Source organism: Anoplolepis gracilipes, chromosome 3, assembly GCF_047496725.1.
Source record: "Anoplolepis gracilipes chromosome 3, ASM4749672v1, whole genome shotgun sequence".
NCBI classification, from domain to species: Eukaryota; Metazoa; Arthropoda; class Insecta; order Hymenoptera; family Formicidae; genus Anoplolepis; species Anoplolepis gracilipes.
Window position 1 is genome coordinate 5,393,493 of NC_132972.1, and position 25,584 is coordinate 5,419,076.

Consider the following 25,584-nt stretch of genomic DNA (forward strand, 5'->3'; position numbering starts at 1 on the left):
AATTAATGATGTTGCGTGATAACTCTATTTACCTCAATAAACATTGTTACGTATTTATTTCGATAAATCGAGGAGTATATTATTAAAGGTCACGTGAAGGGATATTTGAAATATTGCAAAAATTCTAATGTTTAAACCTTTTCGATTTTTTGTCGAAATATAATCGATAAATTTTTTTTTTCTAACTTTTTTTGAAATATAAATAAATTATTTATATTGTGTTAAACTTTTAAAGAATGTTAAACTAAAATATATAAAAGTAACGATCTATTATTTATTGATCTTAATTTGGATATTGTACAAAGAGTTGATTAATAAAATATTACAAAGAAAACAAAGAAAATTTGTTTGAATGAAGACATTTTATATAGTTATATAGTTTAATCAAGAAAAATATATTCTTGTTTTTTAAGAATAATTTTTGTTGAATAGAGAGAAAAAGATGTTGGATAGAAAATAACACACGTTCAAATCGAATATTATAATTTTCTTAGGGTTAAAATAATTATTTTATTCTTGAAATAACAATTATAGTATTGAAAGATTATAATATTACTGAAATTTGAGATTTTTTAATTCTTCTAAGAAAATTATAAATTGTCGCGTATATATGAAACAACGAACTCGTTCATATAAGTTTTGATTTGACATTTACTTTTTTTCTGTGTACGATTAATCACGTATCATCTATAAATTCTTTGGTAACTCTCAACTTAAAGTGTTTATGTTGTTCGCGCCGGTAGATGTTTATTAGAGCAGATATATCTAAAAATATTCAATAACTGGATCGACCGAGTTTTCAGATAAAACTCTACAATTACGACCTCGAACTGTCTTCAATCTATCTTGAATCAAGCAATCTCTAATTTGCCTCGCTATTGATCGGACAAAAAAACGCGATGTAAAAAGAAACAAAAAAATAGATGGAATAAAAGGCGAGAGAAACGAAGATATAAAAAAAATAATGCTAATCGCGTCCCCATTGGACGTTCTACATTAATGATTACGAAACCCGATCTACGGCTTAAATGGCACTGAGTAGACACACGACACCCTTTCTTAAACATCAATCGATCATGTTCAAAACGGGATCTAACGTCTATTCAAACGTATGTCGGAAGTGATCTGGTCAAGAGCGAAAGTGAGGAATTTCTGAAAGTAGATCACGTACTATATACATCCATAAAAACTTCATCGATCGACCGAACATGAAACAACATTTGTCTCTTGATCAACAGTCAGGATTAAAGTTAAAAAAGATCAGTCTAATTAAACAAATCGTTGTAAAGCGTCGTCAAGATTAGCTCCGATCAACGGGCGGACGAAAAGAAAGATGGACTTCTTTTTCTCTCCCGTCACCAAACGAATTTTTTCACTTTTAACGAACGCTTTTATAAATGATGATTCGCAAAATTTTCAGATCGATAAGATGACGAAGACGGAACTATAATGCACCGTGTTGCAATTGAAGGACGTAAGTGGAGAAATAAATCACCAGTTCAATTAACCAGCAATGCTTCGATCGATTTCATCGCGCTCATTTTAATCTAGATATAAAGATGATGCGAGAAGTTTTATTACAATGCGATGTAATTTGCGACTATAATAATAGAGATCATAAACACAAAGAAGTCTTCTAAATATTTCGGAATCTTAAAACTTAGGCGGACAGAAATAGAAATTCAAATCTATATATAAATTAATAATAAACTGAGAGAAATATGGATTGCCGATTGAAATAAACCAAGGCTCAAATTTTTAAAATACAAATAAAATATAAATAACATTATTTATGTAATGACGTTCAATTAGATAAGTTAATAGAGTTTAAATATCGCTAGTCTTATATGCAATATATATAATTCAAATTTAAATTTAAGTCAGATAAAAATTTTTTATAACAACCAATAGAAACGTTATAAAGACATTTGTGATATTAAGTATACATATTTTTTATGTAGTGTCATTAATAAGTTGAATCCATTAAATACTTTCAAATCTAGAAAGATCAAAAAAGAAATTACAGTAGTATGTGAATAAATTGACTGTGTTAAAATTGAAATTTTAAACATTTTCCATATAATTTCTTCTATATAATTTAAACATATATTTTTTAAGTATACTTTCTTCTATATAATTTCTTCTATATAATTTAAACGGATATTTTTTAGGTAGTTGCTTCTATATAATTTGAAAAACATATATTTGCATTTCTATTTTCAGTGATTAAAAAAAAAAGAAAAAAAAGAAGAAAACAGGGACAAAGAGCTCGAGTAAACGTGAACTCTTACAGAAGCGAGTACCTGAGAAGAGACGTTCGTCCGACCCATACGTGCAGCACGCGATCTATCGATTTATCTCTCCCGGAATTACCCTACACGACATACAGTCGGACCTCTTATCCTACGACCCTCTTATGCTACGACAAAAAATCCTCTCATGCTACGACCGCGAAGGGGGAATTATACCTCCACTCTTAAATTTTTGTCGTAGGATCAGAGGTTTAAGGGGAAGATTCCGGACCGAAAATGTCGTAGGATAAGAGGTCTGTATCTAACTGTATCTAACAATTCTCTATCGATTGATCAGGCATCTAACTCTTGGAATACCGTCGACCGATTTTGGAATACCCTCTACGGAAGTAAACCGATTATCGTACCCCGTTATTAACTATAATCTTACAACGCCATTAAAATTGCACGACGAGTTTCCAGCATCGGATCGACCGGTCCAGGGAATCGCTTCTCAACGTCGAAGGATGTCTATCGTCAATATCGATAGATCGCGTGCTGCACGTATGCGTCGGTGAACGTCTTCGCAGGTGCTCGCTTCTGCAATCTCACATTCACTTGAGCTCTTCTTCTTCTTCTTCTTCTCCATCTCCACATCAGCACGAAGATCCCTCGCGTATCGTCGTTTTGAAACAACGAATAAGAAACAGTTGAGCAAGAAACCTATGCCGGCGGCTGTACGTATAAATTCTCGATCCTTGTGGATCGTGAATCACGTTCTCCAACGGAAACTGTTGTTGTGCACTTGATCCGTTAGCGCGCTAACGGATCAAATAAAAAATCATTTTCCTCTTACGCGGTAATTACGTGACACGTGATCTTGTAATTAGCTATTTCCAGCACACTGTGAGATAATTAAACCTATATTTAGATATTAATGTTTCTCATATAAGAATAATGACGTTCAAACTCAAGAAAAACTGAGCCCTGTTATAAAACATTCTTAGACTTATACATTTTGGGAATAAAAATATGTTTGATGAATTTCTTTAAAGATATAAAAATCTACAAAATATCTAAAAATCTCTGTCGTTATCTTTCAGATTATTTTTAAACTGTCCTTGCAACCAGATTTAGACATTATGCGTTATTTAAAATCCCCTGTGGCACAAATCAAGAACGAGAAATAAGGCTATATCAGATAGCCTTATTTCTCCTAGTCGCAAATAGTCCGATCCATTAATCTCTCGCAGCGAGCGACGAATTCTCTAGTTATATAAACTACCGTGCCTCTGAATTTATTATTGTGACGAACGCTTACTGTTGCTACTGTGTCGCAACGGAATACAAAGAGCAGATGAAATTTAAAGCGCTCACACATGATGCCATCGGCTAAATCTTCGAAGGTGAAACACTATGGGGCACAAGCTATATCGTAGTCCAAATTATAATACAAGAAAAAAAAAAGAACTGTTACACATTTCATGTGACATTTGGGTATCAGAGCAACGAATGCGCTCATTGTCGCGCGCGATAATAATCGATGTCGGATGGTAGTTGTCCTTTGGTGTCCAATTGGATTTAATTTATGACGGCCATTCGTAATCGGATAGAATAAAACGTGCGAAGAGCCCGCGGCGCTTATTACTGACACGACAAAATAATAGACGTTTCTCTATCGCCGATCTACGAAAGGATCCATGCTCGAACGTGAAATTCCTCTAGAATATCTATAGTTATTTATCGCATATTCACTTTTCACTTTCCGTTGATATATATAGAATAAAAGTATGCGTTGTATGAGGTAGAGCCAGCAAAGATTTTTCAACAACGTTTACTTATGCGGATGCAATTCGCTTATAATTTTTATTTACAATTAATTCACATAAACATTCAAAGGGGGGAAGTAAAAGTGATAGGTGCAGTATAACTTTCTACGATTCTCCGTTCCGTTCTAAGAATGCTTATATCGCGATACGTGATTTTTCTCGTTAGATCGATTTCATTAATCACGAGTTATGTTAAATCGCTGTCGATTAATCTCGAGTTGCTCGGGAAAGAAAATATCATTCATTTATCGATGTTCCAGATGTTTCGCGCGCGCCCAAGCTGTAGAAAGATAAAAAACTGAAAAGGGGGAAAAAACCGTGGAAAGGAAAAAAAAGAAAGAAGGACGAAAACGAGAGCGGTCCAAGTTTCTCCGACCCAGATTTTCGTTCTTTGCCATAATCACACACGACGCGTTTAAATGGCAGAAGTAAATAAAAAATCCCAGACGTCGCGCATCTGCCCGACGCGCGAGCGCACCTGTGTGCGAAAGACGCCCGATGCGTTTTCCCATTAATTAAGCAGATATGAGCAATTTGCCAGAATCATGTAACGCTGGGCCCTCGTCCAGTTGGGTCTTCCTTCAATCTCTGAAGTTCAGCTGGCGCCACCGAAGGACTTTCGATTTTCTTTCGGGCTTCTCACACGCGCCGCGTCTCCGTGAAAGACGTATACTTAATATAAATCTGTTCTTAATTTGTGCTCTCTCATGGTTTGAATTATCCTTCAAATTATACAGACTCACCTGTCTGACTGTTTGACCGAAATAACAAGTAAGGAAGTAAGATGCGTACCTACAAGTTGCAATTTGCTTTTGTTACAAAAAGAACTCGTTAACATACTCGTCTCTTCATTTTCCATTTGCTTTTAAGATTTATATAATTATATTTCAAAAATGATAAATTTAATAACTGGACATTGTAAATAGAAAAGGAGAGATGAGCATTTAATTTAATTATATGAAAAACAGTATGAAACTACACGTCAATTTTTCTCATTCTGTTCAATGGCTTCAGAGAAACATTCTAAATTTCGCAACATATCTGCAGTATAGAAGTACACAAGTTATAAAAAAATTTAAATTTCATATCTTTATAAGCAAGGTCCTGATACCGAAAAAAGGTTAAGTAATAACTAACCTTGTCTCAATATGATACGATGACGGCAGAATAAAAACCGACTCTGCTCGGCAGAGATTGTCTGAGAGAAGTTTTAAATGGAAGAATTTATCTGCGCGCGGGACCGATCGAAAATTCAGTTTTGCATATCAAAGCTGTTACAAAGCGCAATCGCGTACGACGGCCGTCAGAAAGTCGGCGGGATTATGCGGGCCGTGGGCCAGATTATTCCGGCCGTGGAACATGATATCCTTTATGCAAATTTTGTGGGTGCGTACGTGCGTGCGCGATATACGTGTGGCGGAGAGCGCGACATTGTGCAACCCGATTAAAGCCGATAAAAAAAAGTCAATTAAGAAACGCGAACGCAATTACGACGAGAAATCTCTTCGCGATCCCGACGTCGCGATAAATTAAAAAATGCCAACTGCGCATTGTCTGCGAATGTGATTGCAAGTAGTATTTGGGTCGTGACGGTGATATTTTTACATAATGTAAAACGGATAAAAAGATATCCTCTCAACGAAAATATAATTCAATTATATTCAATTCCCTGCCGAAACGAATCATTGTGTGTACGAAATAAGATTATGTATGAAAAGTAATAGATGCGTTTCGATATATCATGATACTGATTATAAATATTATTTATATTATTTGTTTTATATTTTATAGTTTGGATAATGTAAAAGTCATAACTAGAAAAATTTAATTCAATTTTGTAAAAAGATAATTAGTCGATCGTTGAAGGAAATAATTTTCTAAATTATTCAATTCTATTGAATTCAATTATTGTCGAAAAAAAAAACAAAATTATGTTAATTACATATAAAAATAACAACCGGTTCTGTTATGTTAATGAAAACAAAGATAATGTAATGTAAAGTAAAAAAATAACAGAAGATGTAAATTAAAATGAGAGATACGAGATAATTGTAGCAACTATAAATAACTATAACTAAAAGAAAAAATAATTACAGAGATTATATAAAACTATAAAAAAATATTGTCAAAACGATTAAGCACATCAAACTCTTCTCTTTTTTTCCTGAAATGTGATCAACTTAATTTACGGAATTCGGCCAACGGTATAAATACATCGGACTTTAAAGATCGTCCCTGATTTCACACGGGCGTGGCTTGGCCAAACGACTTAATATAGGTGCACGCAATATCATAATACGCGTAATACGCATATAACAACGATTAGCATCGACGGAAAATAAAAAAAAAATTCATTAGCATGAACACGACTGTCCTTCATGATTGTATCGATTCTGCGTTTATCCTGCGTCACGCACTCTGTCTCTCTTTATTTTTCGACACGAGACTAACTTTCGGTTTCATTTCTCATGATCTCGTGGACTTTCTCGACGAATCAGTAACAATTATGTAAGCATAAAATGGCGAATATTATATATGAGAATTTATGCGACGAAAACGTATTATTTAAGCACTCAAGAAATGATGATTTTCTAGAAGTGCTAATTGCATAAACTCAAAAAAATTAATCAATTAATTTCCTCGAAGAAATTTCTACTTCGTTTAACTTTATATCTTATTCTCGATATAATAATGCAAAAATTATTGTGATTTTTTTAACTATAAAATGATAAAAATATAAAAATTTAATTATCGATTGTTTAAATAAGCTACATAAATCGGGTTCTTTACTTTTAATTAAAAAAATTTCTGAGAAAGAGAGACAGAAAAATTCAAATACATTTTACTCTTTCTGTTTCTTTGATACATCACATAAAATTATCAAAATAACTGTTTATATAATACTATCAAGATATAAGACAGTCAAGATATAATTTTAACAAAAAACCAGCGGTTATTAATAGTAACGGCAGAAAATGTATTTGCGCAATTAACCTGATTTATATCTCGCATTATGAAAGAGACATGGATTTACATCATCACGGATTTATGTTTGCGAATATCTGAATGGAATCAACAAGGTGATACGTTCGAATGAAATTGGCATTCAGTAACCCCTAGATAAAAGGACATGAAATTAACGATATGCTTACGCACGCTCATGCGTGAAGGTATTAAACCATATGAGATTAATAATCGTCATTCACGGTCATCGCACGCAGGCCGAACTCGGTTTTATTTACGGCGAATAATACACTAGACATGAATTTCTATAATTAGCTGATAATATCGGTATTTGTGACTCGGGAGATCGAAAGATCCGAGAGAGATAGAACTTGCAGAAGCAAATTTTTATTTTTCTCGCGAATCGATTATTTCAAACAAATTATAACGATAACAAAAAGATTATGAAGAAAAAAACTAATGCAAGAATTATTTGCAGTAAAAAACGCAGATAATTTATAGAACTGTTTACTTAAAGCTGAAATAAAAAATGATTACTAAAGAACATCAAAATACATCGATAATTCTCAAATCAATAAAAAATTACTGTTAGTTAAAATTTAATCATATTTTATGTTATACATAATATATATGTATATAGTATATTATTTTGATATATTTAAATTAAACTTTTTTTTTTTTAAATTTTCTTTCGAAAAAAATTTCTTCCTCTCTCTCTCTCTCTCTCCCTCCCTCTCTCTTTATTGTAAACATTAAGTTGAAAATATAATGAAATTTTATTCTTTGTTTCTAATTTATTATTATTTTTTAATAGAATTATGTACATATATAACTCAGTTATAGAGACATTTAACATTGAAATTGAACAATCAAAAAAGTTGTAAAGAAATCTATGTTTGCAAAAATAAATAAACAATATAATAAAAAATTAGAAAAAGGTGAGACATTAATCATTATTTGATGTAATGTTTGCAAAATTCTTATTAGATCTATCTAAAATTCTTATTAGATCTTCGTATCTTACATCTTACTTTAAAACGATAAATTAATAAAAACATAGCGCTTTGATGATGAAAAAAAACTACAACTACAACTACTCTCTCTCTCTCTCTCTCTCTCTCTCTCTCTCTCTCTCTCTCTCTCTCTCTCTCTCTCTCTCTCTCTGAGTGAATAATATTATGAATAATAAACACATTATTGTGCCACAATATATTATTACCTATTATTATAGCTTATGGAATTTTCGTTATAGGAAATAAAGTGCAGTCGCAAAGTATAATATATGTATATTATTTTGCCGAATCTGACGACACACATACCTCGAAATTTGCAGCCATTTGTATCGATGAATGTTGCTCGATAATCTCACGCGATATTGCAATACATATCGGCGAAAAAACGCATCGTTCCAGAGCCGCCTTCGTATCTCGTTAGTGCTTCGCACTCGTCTCGATTCGCGTTTGTCGAGTCCAGAGTCTTGTCCGCCGGCGATTCGCGATAACCCTGCGCGAAAAAGCCCTTCCGAATCCGAAAAGAAGAATCGGTTTTCAAAAACTCGCGGACACTCGCTCGCTCGCGCGCGTCGCGCCGATAGATAGATATAGATAGATAGGTTTGAAGTTTGAAGACGCTTTCGGAATCCGCATGAACGCGACGGATGTCCGCTTGAAAACATGGACACCCGCGGTGCCCCGCAAAATACCGGACAACATCGTGTCCTCGAGCTATGCGACGACGAAAGCATTCGTGCCGTCTTACGAGAAGAAGTATGAAATATATTTGTTACATTTAATAGGAAGAACGCTCGCGATCCGAAGTCATATTTATAACTCCTAGACATATAAGACAGGAAACTAATTGTAAGATATGATAATCAGAGATAGTTTTTAATCATAGAATATTTATATTTATAGATTCGAAAAACATGCATTGAAATAATAATTCTTATACCGTTCTTTGCAAAATGAAATAGTGAAAAAAAAAATATATCAAAAATCTTCAATTAAATCTAGAGACTTGTAAAAGATATTAAAAAGAATTATAATCAATTTGAAATGAATAGAAAAAATATAAAAACAAATAATTATAATACAAATAATAATGAGTTCTTCTCAAAATGTGTACAATAAAAAATTATATAAAATAATTATAATATAATATAATTATATTAATTATAACATATAATTATAAAAAAATATATTTTTATTTAATTTCCACAGAGACGGCCGTCCTTGCATTGCACAATTGCTCGCGAACGATTATCAACGTCTTTGGTGGCAGGAGAAACAAGTCTGGGACAGAACCACAACTGCCCGAAAAACTGTGATTAAAAAAATACTACCTCGTATGGTAAGCAATTATTAAGCAGCTATTACGCGAGCGATGATTAAATATGCAAATTTACAGATGATTAAGAAAAAAGTACCGACTTGCGTGACCGTCAAATATCCAACAAGAGCAGAACGATGGAAAGGAAGAAGGAAGGAAGATTCAAAAAAAGGATCTATCGCTAAAATTAAAAAAGAAACACTCTTTGCAAAACAAAATGATGATACGAAATTAAAAGAACACGAGGAAACGAAATTACATAAGAAACATGCAGGAACGAAATCGGGAAAATATGAGGAAACTAAATCAGAAAAACCTGAAGAAACAGAAGGAGAAAAATACGAAGAAACTAAATCAGAAAAACCTGAAGAAACAGAAGGAGAAAAATACGAAGAAACTAAATCAGAAAAACCTGAAGAAACAGAAAGAGAAAAATACGAAGAAACTAAGTCAGAGAAATCCGAGAAAACGAGATTAGAAGGACAAAAAGAAACGAAAGAAGAAAAATATGAGGAAATAAAATCAGAAAAAAATGAAGAAATAAAGGTAGAAAAATTTGACGAAACAAATAAATCAGAAGAACGCGAAAAAACACAATTAGAAAACAACGAAGATACAAAATCAGAAGACGCAATGAAATAAAATTAGAAAACAGAAAATAAATCATTGCATTGTATTATATAATTATTTCATAGAGAGATACGAGCAAAATTAAGAGTGATTAAAAAATAATGACTTTCATACAAAAATAAAAATATCCTAAAATAAATAAGACTTAAGGATTTGTTAATCAACATAAAGCTTTACTTATCTGAAATATTTGTGTTCTCTTCAGTTTTTCGAATCTTTTAAAGAGAATATTAATTAATTTAAAATATGTAATTTTTTTTTATTAAATAAAGATCGGTGTGTCAATTTTTTATAACTTATGGCGCCATCTAACAGCATCTGTCGATAAAAAAAAAATTCATTTTCCTATAATACGATCGTAGTTAACACAGATCTCTACATTTCCCGAATAATTAAAGATATATTTATAACCTCTAGTTTATTTTCTTCTCCATGTTGAAACTCTCTTCTCCTCGATTTACACATATTTAAATTATTAAATCTGATTTTGAACATGTTAATCAGTTTTAATCAAAGCTATATTGTGCCTTTCGAAGTAAACGAAATGCAATTATAATGCGAAGCGTGTTTGCGGTTAAATTGTTTTCGTACAGAGCTTACCTGGTCTCGTCATCTGTCTTCACATCATTTCGCAGCAAACACGTGCGACCGAAACACGTGTTAAAGATGAACGAGGCATTCCTCCGCTACGAGAATGAGAGTAACGTATTTGACATCTCGTTCCGTTACGTGGATGAGGCGATGAACGTCGATCGTCAATTCAACTTCTCCAGGCAGATCACGGAGGACGTGAACAATTTCCTTAAGAGAATAGACATCAGTATTTGCAAATTTATAAACAAAAAAGTAAGAATACGGAATGAAATAACGTTTGCAAATTAGAACAGTTTAATGACATGCAGAGAATATCTATGCAAAGTCATATATGCGTTTGTAATGAATATTATTGATTGCATTCAATAGAGAAAATTGTTGAATTATTGATCTGCAACGTTCAAATCTTATATGCTGAATCTAAGATTTGAAACTAATTATGTTCGATTACTTATTTATAGATTATTTATAGAACTCTTTTTTTGCAAAACAATAATTATAATTTCAAAGCATGCTGTGATATGATACACTAATTACTTGTACATAGATTCCTCAACATAAATCAATGACTAATTTGTACAAGCTTTTTCTTCCTTGCTAAAATAGTCTATATCAAGGTATTTTATTAATATGATGAATTTTACTATAATTATGCACTATATTTCATAATAAAGAAAAAAAAATAAATATAAGAGGTTCTAAAATTTGCGTTACAATTGAGAAAAAAATTTCCTATAAATATAATTTAAAAAAACAGAATATTTTTTATATACAATAAATTTTAAAAAATTAAAAAAAAAATAATTTTAGAAATTATTAAGAATTAATATAATTTTTAAAAATATAGACTTTATGTAAAAATTAAGAAAAAATATAATATATAGAATGTAAAATATCTAGCAATAAGTAAAGAAATAATTTTTTTTTAGATTGAGAGAAAAAGAAAGAAAAATAGTACTTTGGATATATGTGTTCTGCCAAAAGACAATGTGGATACTGGGAAGATCATGCTTCTCAAAAATGGTGTCAAAGTGGACGGGGATGTGTTGTTCAAGAGTCTTGTTGTTCAAGAGAATATTGCAGAACTTAAGCTGGTTATTTTTGAAAAGACGTTCTTAGTGAAGCTAAATGCGCCTTATATCATTAATATTGCATTACCATCAAGCATATTAGTGGGATTTCCAGTTTATCCATTTAAATTTGATACACTTTACACTGACAGAAAACTATCGATATTTGACTGGTATAAAAATGACCCTATTAAAAACAAGCCAAATTTATGGACACACATAGGGACAGGATATACGTATGTACCAAAGCTATCTGACATTGGTTGTAACTTGAAGATCAACTGCCAACCGCGAAACAATACGGATTCTGGTTCTAACATGGAAGTGGAATCGAAGAACGTTGTGGAGGCTGGTCCTGGACTATGCCCATTTGAGATTCGACACCAGTTTACAAAACATAAATTATCGGGTAGAAGGTATATACATATATATATACAGAGTGGGCCTTAACATTTCAGATTGAGATTTTATAAGATTGTATTGTTCAGAATATGTACAACAAAATAGAAATTATATCAAGAGGATATATTTTACTTATATGTATAATATATTTATTAAAATGAACAAATTCAGTTTTAGGGTAATATCCTACAATATACTAGCAGATACATATGCTGATTCTGATTTTTCCAAGGATGTGTTATATCCATATTGCCCACAATATGCATTAGATATGACCTATAGAAAGCAATTAATACTTAAAGAAATAATAGGTATGCACTATGCATGTAATTTTTAAACTATTTAGATCGTTTTATCAAACAAAAACATTTTCTAAATATTTTTATTAAATCTAGAAGATAGCTTCTATCAATCATAGAATTGATAAATATTATTTGCTTTATTATTTAAAATAAGAATAAAATCAAGTGATTAATGATTTTATAATTTTTTTGATAATCTCTTCAAGTATTAAAGTAAAATATTGTTTTATTGTTAGATTACTAAATTAAGCAATAACAAAACGTTCGTAATATATGTTTTATTACAGGATTTAACGGTGACATAATTTGTCTGCAAGAAGTAGACAGGAACATATATGATAATGACTTGTTGCCATTTCTGTACATGCTGAATTATAATGGCGAATTTGTTACGAAGAATGAAATTAACGAAGGACTTGCAACGTTTTTCGATCAAGAAAGATTTGAGAAAGTAGGATTTAAGTTCAGCGTAATGGCTCAAAATATCGATCTTCCAGGGTTTGCTGAAGTTTGGTCTCAAATTAACAACTGCAAGACGAAGGAGAGATTTTTGGCTAGAAATACAACCATTCAGGTAATCGCGCATGATTGCTTATTATCTATATTATTATAATATTAGTAATCAAAAATCGAAAAGATTAAATATAGTGATAATTAGGTAACGATGTTGCGATCTAGAGAGAACCCAAATGAAATCTTAGTCGTTGGTAATACGCATTTATACTTTAAACCCGATGCAGATCATATACGTTTACTGCAAGGATATTATGCGATTACATATATAAACGAAATGGCGAGAAATACACAGGAAGTGGTAAATATTTTTTCCCATAAAAATGATTTATCTTTATACGTTTAGAGAAAATATTATTTGAAAACGTTATTCTAATATTTATAAAGTTTATATTATATATCATAATTTTGTGTAATTACAATTACATCATGTATATGTTGACAGAATCCCTCGTGTAATGTAAGAGTAATACTTTGCGGAGATTTTAACAGCGTACCGGAATGTGGCATTTATCAGCTAATGACTAAATTGCACGTTTCGAGAACCTGCGAAGACTGGAAAAGTAGTGAGTGATTTTTCGTATTCAATTTACGAAAGTTTTTTTTAATTTCATTATCTGTTAATTTGAATATGATATATATGTGGGAAGCAATTGGGCAAAATTATCTTTCTTTCCCAGATGTCGAGGAAGCTGTAGAAAATGTATCCTTAACACAGGATCTTCTCATGTCTAGTGCTTGTGGCACGCCGACATATACGAATTACACGCCAGCATTTTCTGCTTGTTTAGATTACATATTCTATGAGAGACATAAATTTGAAGTGGAACAGGTAATTCCGATGCCTAGTAAGGAAGAACTTACTCTTCATACAGGTTTGCCATCTGTAGTGTTTCCGAGTGATCATATATCTTTATGCGCGGATTTAAAATTAAAAACTTATTAAATAACCTTAAATTTTAGTATTAAAAACTATTAAATATATATATTGAAATTATTCGATATATGACATTATTTAATGTTAATTCTCACTTATATTAAATAGTAATTAAATTAGACTACACACGAACTGTAATTTATATAAAAGAACTTATCAAAAAGTTATGAAACATTGTGTAAAATCTCTAACATCATGATTGAAATTTATATTTATGATTACTATTATGAGATTTTGATATATAATTCTATTTTACCTGAATTATTTATTTGCTCTCCCTTTGCCATTTTTTTATATTGTAGATTTAACTTAACCATAGATTAAGTTTAACCGAAAGATTTTCTAGAGATCAAGTTTTACTTTAAATTGTTTAAATATTTTAAATTACTTTTTTAGTAAAGCAAAACTTTTTTCCTCACCGCAACCATATTGAACTAGAGTATGACAGAAGCAAGATTGGTATAAAGTCCATTGAAATGATATTTAGCTTTGTATAGAAAGATTTGATAGAAGTCTCAGAACAAGTCTCAGAATCAATTATTCATTCCATATATCTTTTAGGAGGGTTTATAAACCTTTTCTGATACAAATAAATGCAAATGAATAAAATGAGAATATAAAAAAAAATCAATGCTGGATATCTAACAAGTTAAGAGCAATTATACAGGCTATAATTCTTTCTTTGAAAAAATAAATAAAATATCTGAGATTCATTTAATGAAATATGAGCTAACATGTAGCTTGTACTTCATTGAATAGATCCTCAATACTATTTTATATATATACATATACATGTATATATGTGTTAGGAATGTAATAAAATACAAAATTTCGTTTGTAATCATCAAAGTATACATTCATATTTCGTTAATACGAAGATACAATAAAGTGATATTACTTATGTGTCTACGACACTACTTAGAATTATAATTTACAAAAACTTATATACAAATTAATTGTTTTTTTCTTCCACGGCTTGATCATAGAGATCTACAAGAACCTTGAACTTTAAACTATGAATTTTTTATATTGCTACGCAAAATATTTTCAGTGAATTTTTTATTCTGTAAGAGCGAAAAATTGTATTTTTTTGCGTTTTGCAATACACACTTTATCAAAGTCTACACATAACGATTAAAAATTTTTCCATAATATAATTATCTGAATTCGAAACTACTTATAGGATGTTTGACATCTGTTTTTATAAACAGAGCCTTTTCTGAGATATATTTCAGAAAAGAATAGAAAAATTTATGCTATTTTTTCATGAATACTATGATTGAAATATTTTTTTTTATATTTTGCTTTTCTATTGTATATTCGAAAATATGCAATCATGTCATTTTACACGAAACACTGTGTGTATGTGTATGTGTGTGTGTGTTATATTTATAAAGATATTATATTATTCAGCCCTTTTATATTAGACTCCACAATACGAATTATGAGATTTAGGTATTTTTTCTCATTATTTAATCAAATTAAAGGACAAAAATCTACGAAAAAATAAATCATTTTAATTTAAAAGGAATTTGTTGTTTCAGGTTTAACGCAATTGTTTATATGAAATTTTACAGCATGTACAATTATATGAATGCAAACAAAAATGTTTTATACAAAACTTACAAATCTTTATTAGTATTTTATTATTCTTTAACAAACTACCATCTGTTTAGTAATTTTATTAGCCTTTCATTCTCTTTTAATACAGCATTTAGAGCATTTCAGCAACAAGAAAATTTATTTGTGACTCGAAACACGAGATTACTTGGTCTATTATTTTTGTTAATAGCTGTGTACACAAGTGTTTCTATATAACTAAAAATTCTACAATTGCATCTTACTACTCATAGACAGATTTTATATGGTATATATTATATATTTTATTTCTGATCACATTCTTTTTATTAAAATGGTAATCTATTGCAAAAATCGCATAAATTACGCTAATAAAAGTAAAGAACATCTTATTGTGAATCAATTTAATAATCAGTCAAGTGAAAGATTTCTAATATGTGTAAACTTTTTGTTTTTACTACCATACCGTTTTACTCTTCAATTTTCACATAATTATAACAAATCTCACGTATACTTTTTAATATAATTCTTGTATAAATCTTTTCATAAATTATTATAATAAACATTATAGGATACCTCTTAATCCTTTCATTCCCAATATAAATATATGATAATGCATAAGAAATAAAAATATTTTCTATATAATCAGATTTTTTGATTTCGAAATAAATTGAGAATAATTTTAATTAAATGAGTTTTCTTTTAACTTAAACTCTAGCTGCAGATGTAATCTAGGAAGGATATAAACTAAAAAAATTAAGAATTAAAGTCAAATAACCGACAATTTTTTATTATTTTAATATTTAGACGTTTTTTATATATTAGATACAGATTAGAAATGGAAGGATTAAGTTTTTCTCATCCAACTTGACTGTTAAAAACAATCGATTAAATATTAATACGAAAATAAATTTAAAAAAATATTATATTACATTGAACGCAATATGTTGATATATGTGAATCAAAACTGTCATATCAATAAATATTTATTTTATAATCTTTAAAGAAACAAAGTGTTTTCATGCAGAAACAAAACTACGTATACTTTATTATATAACTGTTAACATTTTGAATCTGTCAAAAATCTAACTTTATATTTTATATTAATTAATTGTGAACACGCAAATACATATATATGTATGCATAATATGGCAAAAATTATTTATTATGCAGTCCATATATTCTTCAATTGATGTATATTCGAAACAGTCAGATTCAAAATGTTGAACAAAAAATCTCTGTGCATTCTTCAATCGTGCATTCTTACAAATTTTGATTACATTTCGATCAAAAACTTATGCGAACGATATATGATTGTGTGAAATGGAAACTTATTGCGTTTATGATATGCTTATACCAGTGACACAACTATTCTCAGTATGATGATAGAAATCTTAACTTGACGATGCTTCCTTTTTTCATTCTGGAGGAAAAAAAATCGCTATCTCTTGGGATGATAATGAATGTATATTTATGTATAATGATAAAGAATAGAACGCAATACTACGTTACGAATTTATATATCAGTAAATTCAGGACGATTGTTGCTCGCTTGTTTATTTTAAGATTATCACATTCCTCTTCGCGGAGCGCTCGGTACTAATAGTTGCAATGCGGTCATCGCGTCCGGGAACAGAGAGTGATAATTCACTACCGGCACGTAAGCAGCGGTTATGACACGACCGGCAAACCATCGACCATGTAGCGAGTTTACTGCCGCCACGGCAGTTGCAATCGATGGACACTTCACATAAACGTTGCCCTGCGGTGATGCTTGATCCACGTACACGTGCAGTACGCCACCATGCTTATTGCATTCTTCGATTACATCGTCGCGGATCTCCTTTGCCCAATTAGGATTTGTCTCACTGAAATAAAAAACGATATAAAAATTATAAATTTGAATTAATTTTGCAGAAAAATACAGTTCTATTATTAATAATATTTATATGAATTTAATTTAATATTTAATAAAATTAATATTAATAGATTAATAACGTGTGTGTGATTACTCAAAAAATATTTCTACAAAATCCTTGTCATATTATCATTAATTTGCATATGATTGTTTTCAGATGCTTAAGTATGATAATATTTTTTTTTTGCATATATATTCCCCCTAGTGAAAGTATGGCACACATGACACCAGGTCTACAAATATGCAATGTACGAAGTAAATTCGTAAATGCTGCTTTGATATGAAGAAATCTAAGCGACTTACTTTTGTGGATCGAACATGTTTGATAACATAAAGCACTGCGTTGCGATTGGAGGCGCTGCCTGAGGTGGCGGTTGTGGTTGTGTCATAACTGGAGCCATATTTAAAGCGTTTGCTGCAGCAGGAGGAATTTCCAGGCCGGTACCTTCCGCCAATTTGAACATCAATTGTAATCTGTAAGAATTATATTATACAAATGTTTTAAACATATTATATTGTATTATGTTCATATGTGTATATATTTCTATTCTTTTCTTTTATGTATAAGTATGTATCCTTTCTCTTTCATCATATTTTACGTACCTTCCAGTTGCACCGAGATCAATACCACTACGATCTAATTCATCTGTGTCAAGAAGAGAAGGTCCTTGAATCAGATCAGTTCGCTCCGTTACATTGCCAACTTTCATAGGTCTACCAGCGAGCTCGAATCCATTCAATTGTTCTAAAGCTTTCTTCGCATCATCTGCATTTCTGAACTGTAATAAAGATTTTGAATTTTATATAGATATAATATTTGACATTTACATGAATTGAAAGCTATCAACTCAATTATTGTATAAATAATAACTTTGCATATATTTAAAACAAAGACATTTGCATAATAGGACTAGAAAATCACATAAGACTAGAAAAACTTACCGTCAAGAAACCATAACCTTTGCTGCGTCCAGTCTCAGGGTCCATAATTAATTGTATGTTATCGATCTTTCCAAACGGCTCGAAAATTCCGCGAAGCATATCTTCTGTAATATTAAAATGCAAAGATCCTACATACAATCGCATGGGTCCTGTTTGTCCTTTAGGCATTAGGTTTGGCATCGAGTTGCCCATGCGATTCTTCTCAGCTTGTGTATGCTGTACTACAATAGGTACTCCAAGGAGCTTCTGACCTGATAGACCGAGAGCCTACAAAACAATATAAAGATAAAGAAAATATTTTCTTAATTATTTGTTTCTTAAAAAAAAATTTATTTAAAATTACGCTGAATGAACACATGCTTAGGAAGACATTATTTCGAAAAATATCATTTAACCAGTTATCTCTAATTGTATAACAATGTGAATATACTTACGAGTGTCACACTTTCTGGATCTTTGAATTCGACATAAGCAATGCCTTTAAATCTTCGAGTTTTGTTGCAAGTTATAAGTCTAACGTCTTGTACTTTTCCTACACTTGAAAAAAATTCTTCCAAATCACGTGCACGAATTCGTTGACTTAGTTGCATACAAAAAACAGTTCGGGCATCTCGCTCCTCTGGTGTTAATTCATCATTTCTGAAAAAAAGAAAAAATTATTGTCAGTAAATATAAAAAAGAAAATATAATAAATGTTGAAATATTCTAATTTATAAATTTGATATTGTTGAATATTAATTTCTGTTACTATAATATGTGTACAATAGTAACAAAACAAGTGGACTTTATATCCAAATTAATTTAGCATAAATATTTCCCCCAAAATCATAGATAGCAACTTTATGATTGGGTCTAGTCAATTATGCATTTCAAGATATAGAATTATAAAATCTTTATTTGGGATTGGCCATATAATCATTGAGAAGTAATGCTTCATTTAAATCCATCATACAAAAGAAGATTATTTAAAACTATTAATTAGATTAATTTTCATAAAATACAATTTTTTAAATTTAAATAGAAAAGACAAATCAATAAGAGATAGCAAACACAAATAAACTAGTATCTATGATATGTGTTGTAAAAATAACGAAACGTTTTGATCTTTAATCAAATATGATATTTTCATAAAATATCTCAACTTATATAAGATATACTTACATTCCAAGAGGACTGTGACCTTTGCCAAACGGTGGTCGGGCTCTAGGAAGAGTGAGCGGCGTTAATGATCTCTTTCTTCTTCTATCCCTATCCCTGTCTCTGTCTCGCCTGTCCCTGTCCCTGTCGTTGTCACGATCCCTGTCGCGGTCCCGCCTCTCTCGTGATCGTGATCTGCGTCGACGATCGCGCTCGCGATCGCGATCCCTATCCCGATCGCGATCCCGGTCCCTGTCTCTGTCACGATCCCGCCGATCTTTGTCCTTTTCCCGACGGTCGCGATCTCGAGATCGTGAACGAGAACGCGAACGATGTTTGCTTTTCCTACAAAAAGAAAAGTACTTCAATTAAAAAGATTCGCTCAAAATGAAGGTGATCAAGTAATGTTCAATAAATCTTTGAAAGTATACCAAAGTGGAGACAAAGTATCCGTGTAATCGTTATTGTAGATATATGTCAGATATTAGCTTATGCTAGACACCAAACTAAACAAAAAATGTTCAAGATCAAAATTTCAAGATATTTAAATCATAAACAAATAAAAACTGAGAAGGTAAGTAATATTTATAAAATTTAAAAGTTTCTAAAAGAATATAAAAATCTCTAGAAGAATATTGAAAATAGGTATAAAACATTTTGCAAGATAATTTCAAAAATTTATAGAATATACTATAGAGTAAGAAATAAAAAAAGATATCGACATCTCTCCACCAATATTTGTGTAATAATTATAAAATTTTATCATTACATTATATGTATATTACTAGTATATTTCTGGATTGAATTATATTTGGTATTATTGTTCTTTTATAGAAATTTACATAAATAATGTGATATGTATGTAGAATATAAAATGAATGAATGCGCTCGAAAATACGCATTTTTAATTTTCTAATAATACCTATATTCAGCTATAGAAAACAAAATTGCGTTATCAAACTTTTTATTTAAATATCGAGTTTGCTGAGACTCGGTTGTGCTACGATAACGCAAGGCCATGCGTTCGTGATTTTATATAATTATGTTTTTATTAAGAATTGTCAAGGAAAATATGGATTTCGCGAGAGGAGTCTGTAATACAGATAGTCTTCCTATATATACTTACCATCGTCAGGTTTAACCTTTGGAATTATCAAATTAACCAGCATTTACACTAATTGTATGGGGTCTATAACAAAGAGAATAAAACTTCAGATGGGTCTGTTAAGGCGAAAACTAATGCTGCTTCAATTATGGCGTAAAGACATGGTTATGCGAAATCACAGCAGTGGCGCAAGAGATAACACTTTAGTAAAGACTTTCCTCTTTAATATAACTCGACAGTATAAATTTGCAATTCATCAGAATTAGCATGCTAACACAACACTAGAATTACAATTTGGTTTGATTTTTTGACAATTGATAATTTTGACAACTTATACAATTTTATAAGTATATATATATATTTATATATAGTTTCGGATTAAAAGGACATCCTAACAAAGACGCAAAAAGATTTTAATGCGAGAAAATTGAATGAAAACTGATTGTTTACAGTTACCAAATTTTATCATAATCTTTTCTCTTGAAGTCCATCAAAATTAAATTGAAAAAAAATCAAAGTGTTTCTAATTTTTAATTGCTGTGCAAAACATGATTAAACGTTATCATACCATCAATCACCCCATTATTTATACTAATGCATTGCATTCAATGTCATAATTCAGATGTATCAATATAAATTGCTTATTTCAAAAGCGACCCAAATAAAAATCTCAAAATGTGATTAATAAAAGTGAAATGATGACAATTAGGTCGATAATTGTGTCTTGGCACAAAGACACTGTTCTAGAACAGTTTTTAACGTGATAGAGTGACCTATAATCTCGCTTACAATTAGTTTCAAAGTTAAATACGAGGGTCGTGCAATTAAGAGTCTCGTAACTCTTGATTTAACATTCTCCACTTAATTTAGTTCTTAATATAACTAAATAATTCACATGTTTTACTCACCCAGACGACTTGCGACTAGACCCATTCTCCTTGGAGGACTTGTCTTTGGAGGAGGAGTCCTGCTCCTACGAACAGCAAACAGTTGAGTGCCATGCCAGCCAGTCGATGTGGCAGGGACGCGCGAACAAGGGGACAAAAAGCAAATCGTAGAACGTTAGTAAATTTCGTAACAACAGTGTTTCTTTTTTTTTTTCTTTTTTTTTTTTGTTTAGCTATATATGAAATTATATACAAATATAATAACGTTATTATCTCTTTTCTTGGTTCTCTACAAATATATCAAATTCGACAAGAATTGGGAACGAGAGAATCTCTTTTCTTTTTCCTGTCGATATTACTACGGTAGCAACCTTTTCTCCTTGCTGCGGAAGAGCAATGCTATTTTTTTTTTATGCTGGCTGACAGAAACAGACGTCGGCGTCAATTCTCGTGCTCTTTCTCATCTTTTTTTTCTGTTCGTTTGATTTTTTCCAGGACTCTATATAGGTCTCCGAGAGCGCTGAGGAACGGGAAGGTATGAGAAATAAAGAAAGAGAGCGAAGGTGAGAGAGAGCATGTGTGTGATAGAGATAGAGAAATAGAGAGAGAGAGAGAGAGAGAGAGAGAGAGAGAGAGAGTGAGTGAGACAGACGGGGTGAGCATAGCGATGCGACGCGGTCGCATGCACCTGGCTCAGACTTACCAATCGCTTTATCGGGTTTTAGGAAAGCATTGCAATCTTGGGTTGAGCATGCCTTGGTCTTTAAACTACCAATGGCCAACCACACATCCTTTTTCTTCTGCAAAAGAGAGCCCTCATCAAAGACAGCACGATTTCAAAGCGAGAGACGCGAGTGAGCAACCCTAATCGCTACGATTGCCTACGATTGCCCGCGCGCATTTACCGATTACAGGGAATGTATCTCTCGTTAATTGGGAACAGTTTTATCAAATCAACCTCTTTTCCTTCCCGGTACACAGGGAAGAAATCAACCGGGAGAAGCACTTGTGCAACTCGCGCAGATCTACGATCTGGCCGAGTCCAGAGAAAATGTTTCTTTTATTCTCGCTGAAATACAAATACGTTGCATTTGAATAATAATAACACGTATATGCAAGTAATGAACATTTCAATATGAAGACGAATTTTTTCGTTCGTTTAATTGACATCAAATTTGATTAAGATAAATGGATTATTCTTATGAGAATAATCTTAAGAGAACATAAAAGCAACATTTTCTTTAATAAATTTCATTATAATTTTCTTTTTCACACAATTTGCTGTCATACTTTCTTGTAATTGTTTATCAACACAAGATATAATATGCTTATAAAATTCCTATCCATTTCTTGAAGAAGAAACACATTTTTTAACATGTTTATAATACATGTATATAATATATTATTATAGCATTAATAATTTATATAAAAAATGATATATCAGAAAAAAACTTATTACACAATTTCAATTCTTATTGTTGTGTTTTTATTTTAATATCCTTTGCAACATTGAAGCTATATGCATGTGTATGCTATCTAAAGTGCTGAGTCAACAAGATGGATAGGTATTTTGTAAACAACTCTGGAATATCCAGTTTTACAAGATACACAATAAGCATTGCTGAAAGCAACGTAAGAATTACGGAAGCCTGACGTGTCTTCTGTCGCACCGCAAATAAGTGTTGTGATACCTGATGGCATTACCTAGAAGGCAAATTGCTATCATTATAAATTGTACAAAAAAAACCAGTGGGCAGGGTATTTAAATATTTTGTAAAATAAGTTCGCTCGCACGAACATTATGCAAGTAAAATATTTTGAGATTCCATAAAAATATACTATAGAACTTTAGCATTTTGACGATTGCATGTTTAATAGAATATTTGATGAGCACATATTGTATCTTTGCTATAAAAATTATTTTAGTATGTTTCGCTATAAATTGAGAAAAGTAATCAAATGATATGTAATATAAAAATAAAATAGAAAAAAGAATACACACAAACATAAAAAAATAATATTGCAAATAATATTTTACAAATCATGAGAGAATATTTAAAAATCGGCAAACTGTGTATTATTACATAATGCAAAAATAAAACAAGTAATTAAGAGAATGCATAAAAAAACATGATTAAAAAAATATATTACATTTAGTTATGATTTGAGAGAAGTAAAATTAATAAAAATGTGTAACTAAATATTTCTCTTACAAATGTTATTTTTTTTTATTTATCTTTGAAGAGAGAGAGAGAAAGAGAAGAAGGATAGAAATAGATTATCATCATAATGTTATTATATATGCAAAGTATTTTCTTTATACCTTATAAATAAGATAATACCTTTTTATCTAGGCAAAATAATTTTATATTAACAGAAGTAGTTTTGAATTCAGAGAACTATTGTTTTGTATCATTAAGTATAATGCAAGAATATTCAATCCAATATGTATAAAAGTTGTACGTATTAATCTTTGAACATATATAATAACTTAACTTTTTTCTTTTTAAACAATGTTGAAATCCTTCAAGCCACAAATTCATAAGTACTTGGGTCTGTCTATCTTTAAATTCATAAATGCTAAAATTCAGAGATCCTAGAAATTCTTCAATCGTTAAATTCTTAATCAGACATTCTTAAATTCAAACATATTCACACATTCATTCAGTCTTCGTTCACAAATAAGCAAAGAACCTCTGTAATTCCTGTCTAAAGGTATCCAATGTCATCACATGTTCAAACAGCCAAAACTTTTCATCACTGTTGAGATCTGCCTCCAGCGTGCAACGCCATCATGACGATGCATGATCTACATTCTAATGTTACAAAACATTACGCCTTTGTAAGACAATAAAAGAAAAAACAATTAGAAAAAAAAAAAGAAATGGAGACAGAGACAAAAGAGATAGAAAAAAAAAAAAAAAAAAGAATTAAATAGAGAATGATGTTAGATGATTGCTATATCTTAATACCTCGTCTTTCAAGTGCATTCTAGGAACTCGCTGGCGAACATCCTACGAGCGCGAGGGTACATGTTACGTACCATCTATAAGTACAGAAAACGGAGGTGTTGATCAATAGTTGGTATATCACAGACAAGGGCGTACTTTGTTCTACACACACATATACATATATATATAATATATATACATATATAAAAAACTATCCATATATCACAAAGAGAGAAAGAGTAAAAAATAGAATGAGCGAAAGTGAGTGGGACAGAAGGGAACGGTGGATTCTCTTTCTCTCCTATACGGCGTGTATAAAAACAAAAAATAAAAAAAATAAAAAAAAAAAAAAACAAATTAAAGCACGTCTCGTGCATTCAGATAATACAGATCCACATACGTGAGCGAGTCGAAAAACGGTGACAAGATAGATTGAGAAAGAGAAAATGACAGAGAAGAGAGAAGAGTAAACTTGTTGGAAAAGCAAGACTTACCCCCTTCTTGTACGGTGCCTCCAGCATCGCTTCGACATCCAAATCCTCCGCCATCGCGCGAGTCGGAGAGCTCTCTGAAACGCCACGCATTAGCAGACCAGACTTTTCACGCTGCTCGACGAGAAGACAGAAAGATATCTATTGTATGTACGAGAGAGGAGCTTGAGACTGGCTATTTACTACAAGCTATGACGTACAATAGACGAGCGCTCTAAATAGAACGACTCGAGCGCTGATCGAGAGTTTAAAAACGCGAAAATGATCGCTACGCGACGACGACGACGACGTAGACGAGCTCAGGAAAATGGCAGACAAGCGAATCCGTCGACTAACTCTCTCCTCCTCCCGGAAGTGACGCCCGTCAATACGCGAGTCGTTTGACAACTGTGGATTGTGGATACCGCTGTCACGGAAGTGCGCTCAGTTTGGCGCTTCAATGACTCCGAAGCGTTTCATCGACCAATCGAAGCGAAGATCTCTTTGCTTCTTTCATCCTGATTTGCTGCAAGATGGTTACTTTTAACTCGAAGCGTCGCGTCTAGATAATTCATACGTCATGACTCTGTCACTCGAGAGAAGGATAAATTCAATAATACGTTTTTTATCGATCGACTCAATGTTACAATAATTGTTTATTTTTTATTTTATATTAATCTTTTTCTCACGAATCTAATGTTTATAGGGCAAAATTGTCGGACAATTTGAATCATATATGTAAGCATTATATCTAAATGGACATCTAATAACCAATCAGCCTCGCGCTTCAACGGAA

At 31.4% G+C, this 25,584-nt stretch overlaps 3 protein-coding genes across 4 annotated transcripts; 2 read left to right on the top strand and 1 right to left on the bottom strand.

Annotated features, from left to right (window-relative positions):
- Window positions 1–6,438: 6,438 nt before the first annotated feature.
- Window positions 6,439–9,994, top strand: LOC140663558 (uncharacterized). Its single transcript, XM_072887798.1, has 4 exons — window positions 6,439–6,475; window positions 8,694–8,790; window positions 9,244–9,373; window positions 9,431–9,994. The coding sequence occupies exons 1-4, from the start codon at window positions 6,439–6,441 to the stop codon at window positions 9,992–9,994; spliced, it is 828 nt and encodes a 275-aa protein (XP_072743899.1).
- A 395-nt stretch (window positions 9,995–10,389) lies between these two features.
- On the top strand, window positions 10,390–13,953 carry LOC140663389 (2',5'-phosphodiesterase 12). The gene is made up of 7 exons (XM_072887489.1): window positions 10,390–10,828; window positions 11,506–12,062; window positions 12,220–12,359; window positions 12,638–12,924; window positions 13,009–13,164; window positions 13,309–13,429; window positions 13,544–13,953. Exons 1-7 carry the CDS (start codon window positions 10,538–10,540, stop codon window positions 13,807–13,809), a joined length of 1,818 nt encoding a protein of 605 aa, XP_072743590.1. The 5' UTR covers window positions 10,390–10,537; the 3' UTR covers window positions 13,810–13,953.
- A 2,720-nt stretch (window positions 13,954–16,673) lies between these two features.
- Caper (RNA-binding protein 39-like protein Caper) lies at window positions 16,674–25,149 on the bottom strand. Of its 2 annotated transcripts, XM_072887491.1 has the most exons (9): window positions 25,010–25,145; window positions 24,813–24,923; window positions 21,389–21,453; window positions 19,400–19,720; window positions 18,673–18,877; window positions 18,239–18,505; window positions 17,900–18,075; window positions 17,600–17,770; window positions 16,674–17,246 (listed from the first exon to the last, which is right to left on the bottom strand). In XM_072887491.1, exons 2-9 carry the CDS (start codon window positions 24,900–24,902, stop codon window positions 16,949–16,951), a joined length of 1,593 nt encoding a protein of 530 aa, XP_072743592.1. In that variant the 5' UTR covers window positions 24,903–24,923; window positions 25,010–25,145; the 3' UTR covers window positions 16,674–16,948. The 2 variants fall into 2 exon arrangements, with proteins under 2 accessions (XP_072743592.1, XP_072743591.1); XM_072887490.1 differs by having other exon boundaries at window positions 24,813–25,149.
- Between the last annotated feature and the right edge of the window lie 435 nt (window positions 25,150–25,584).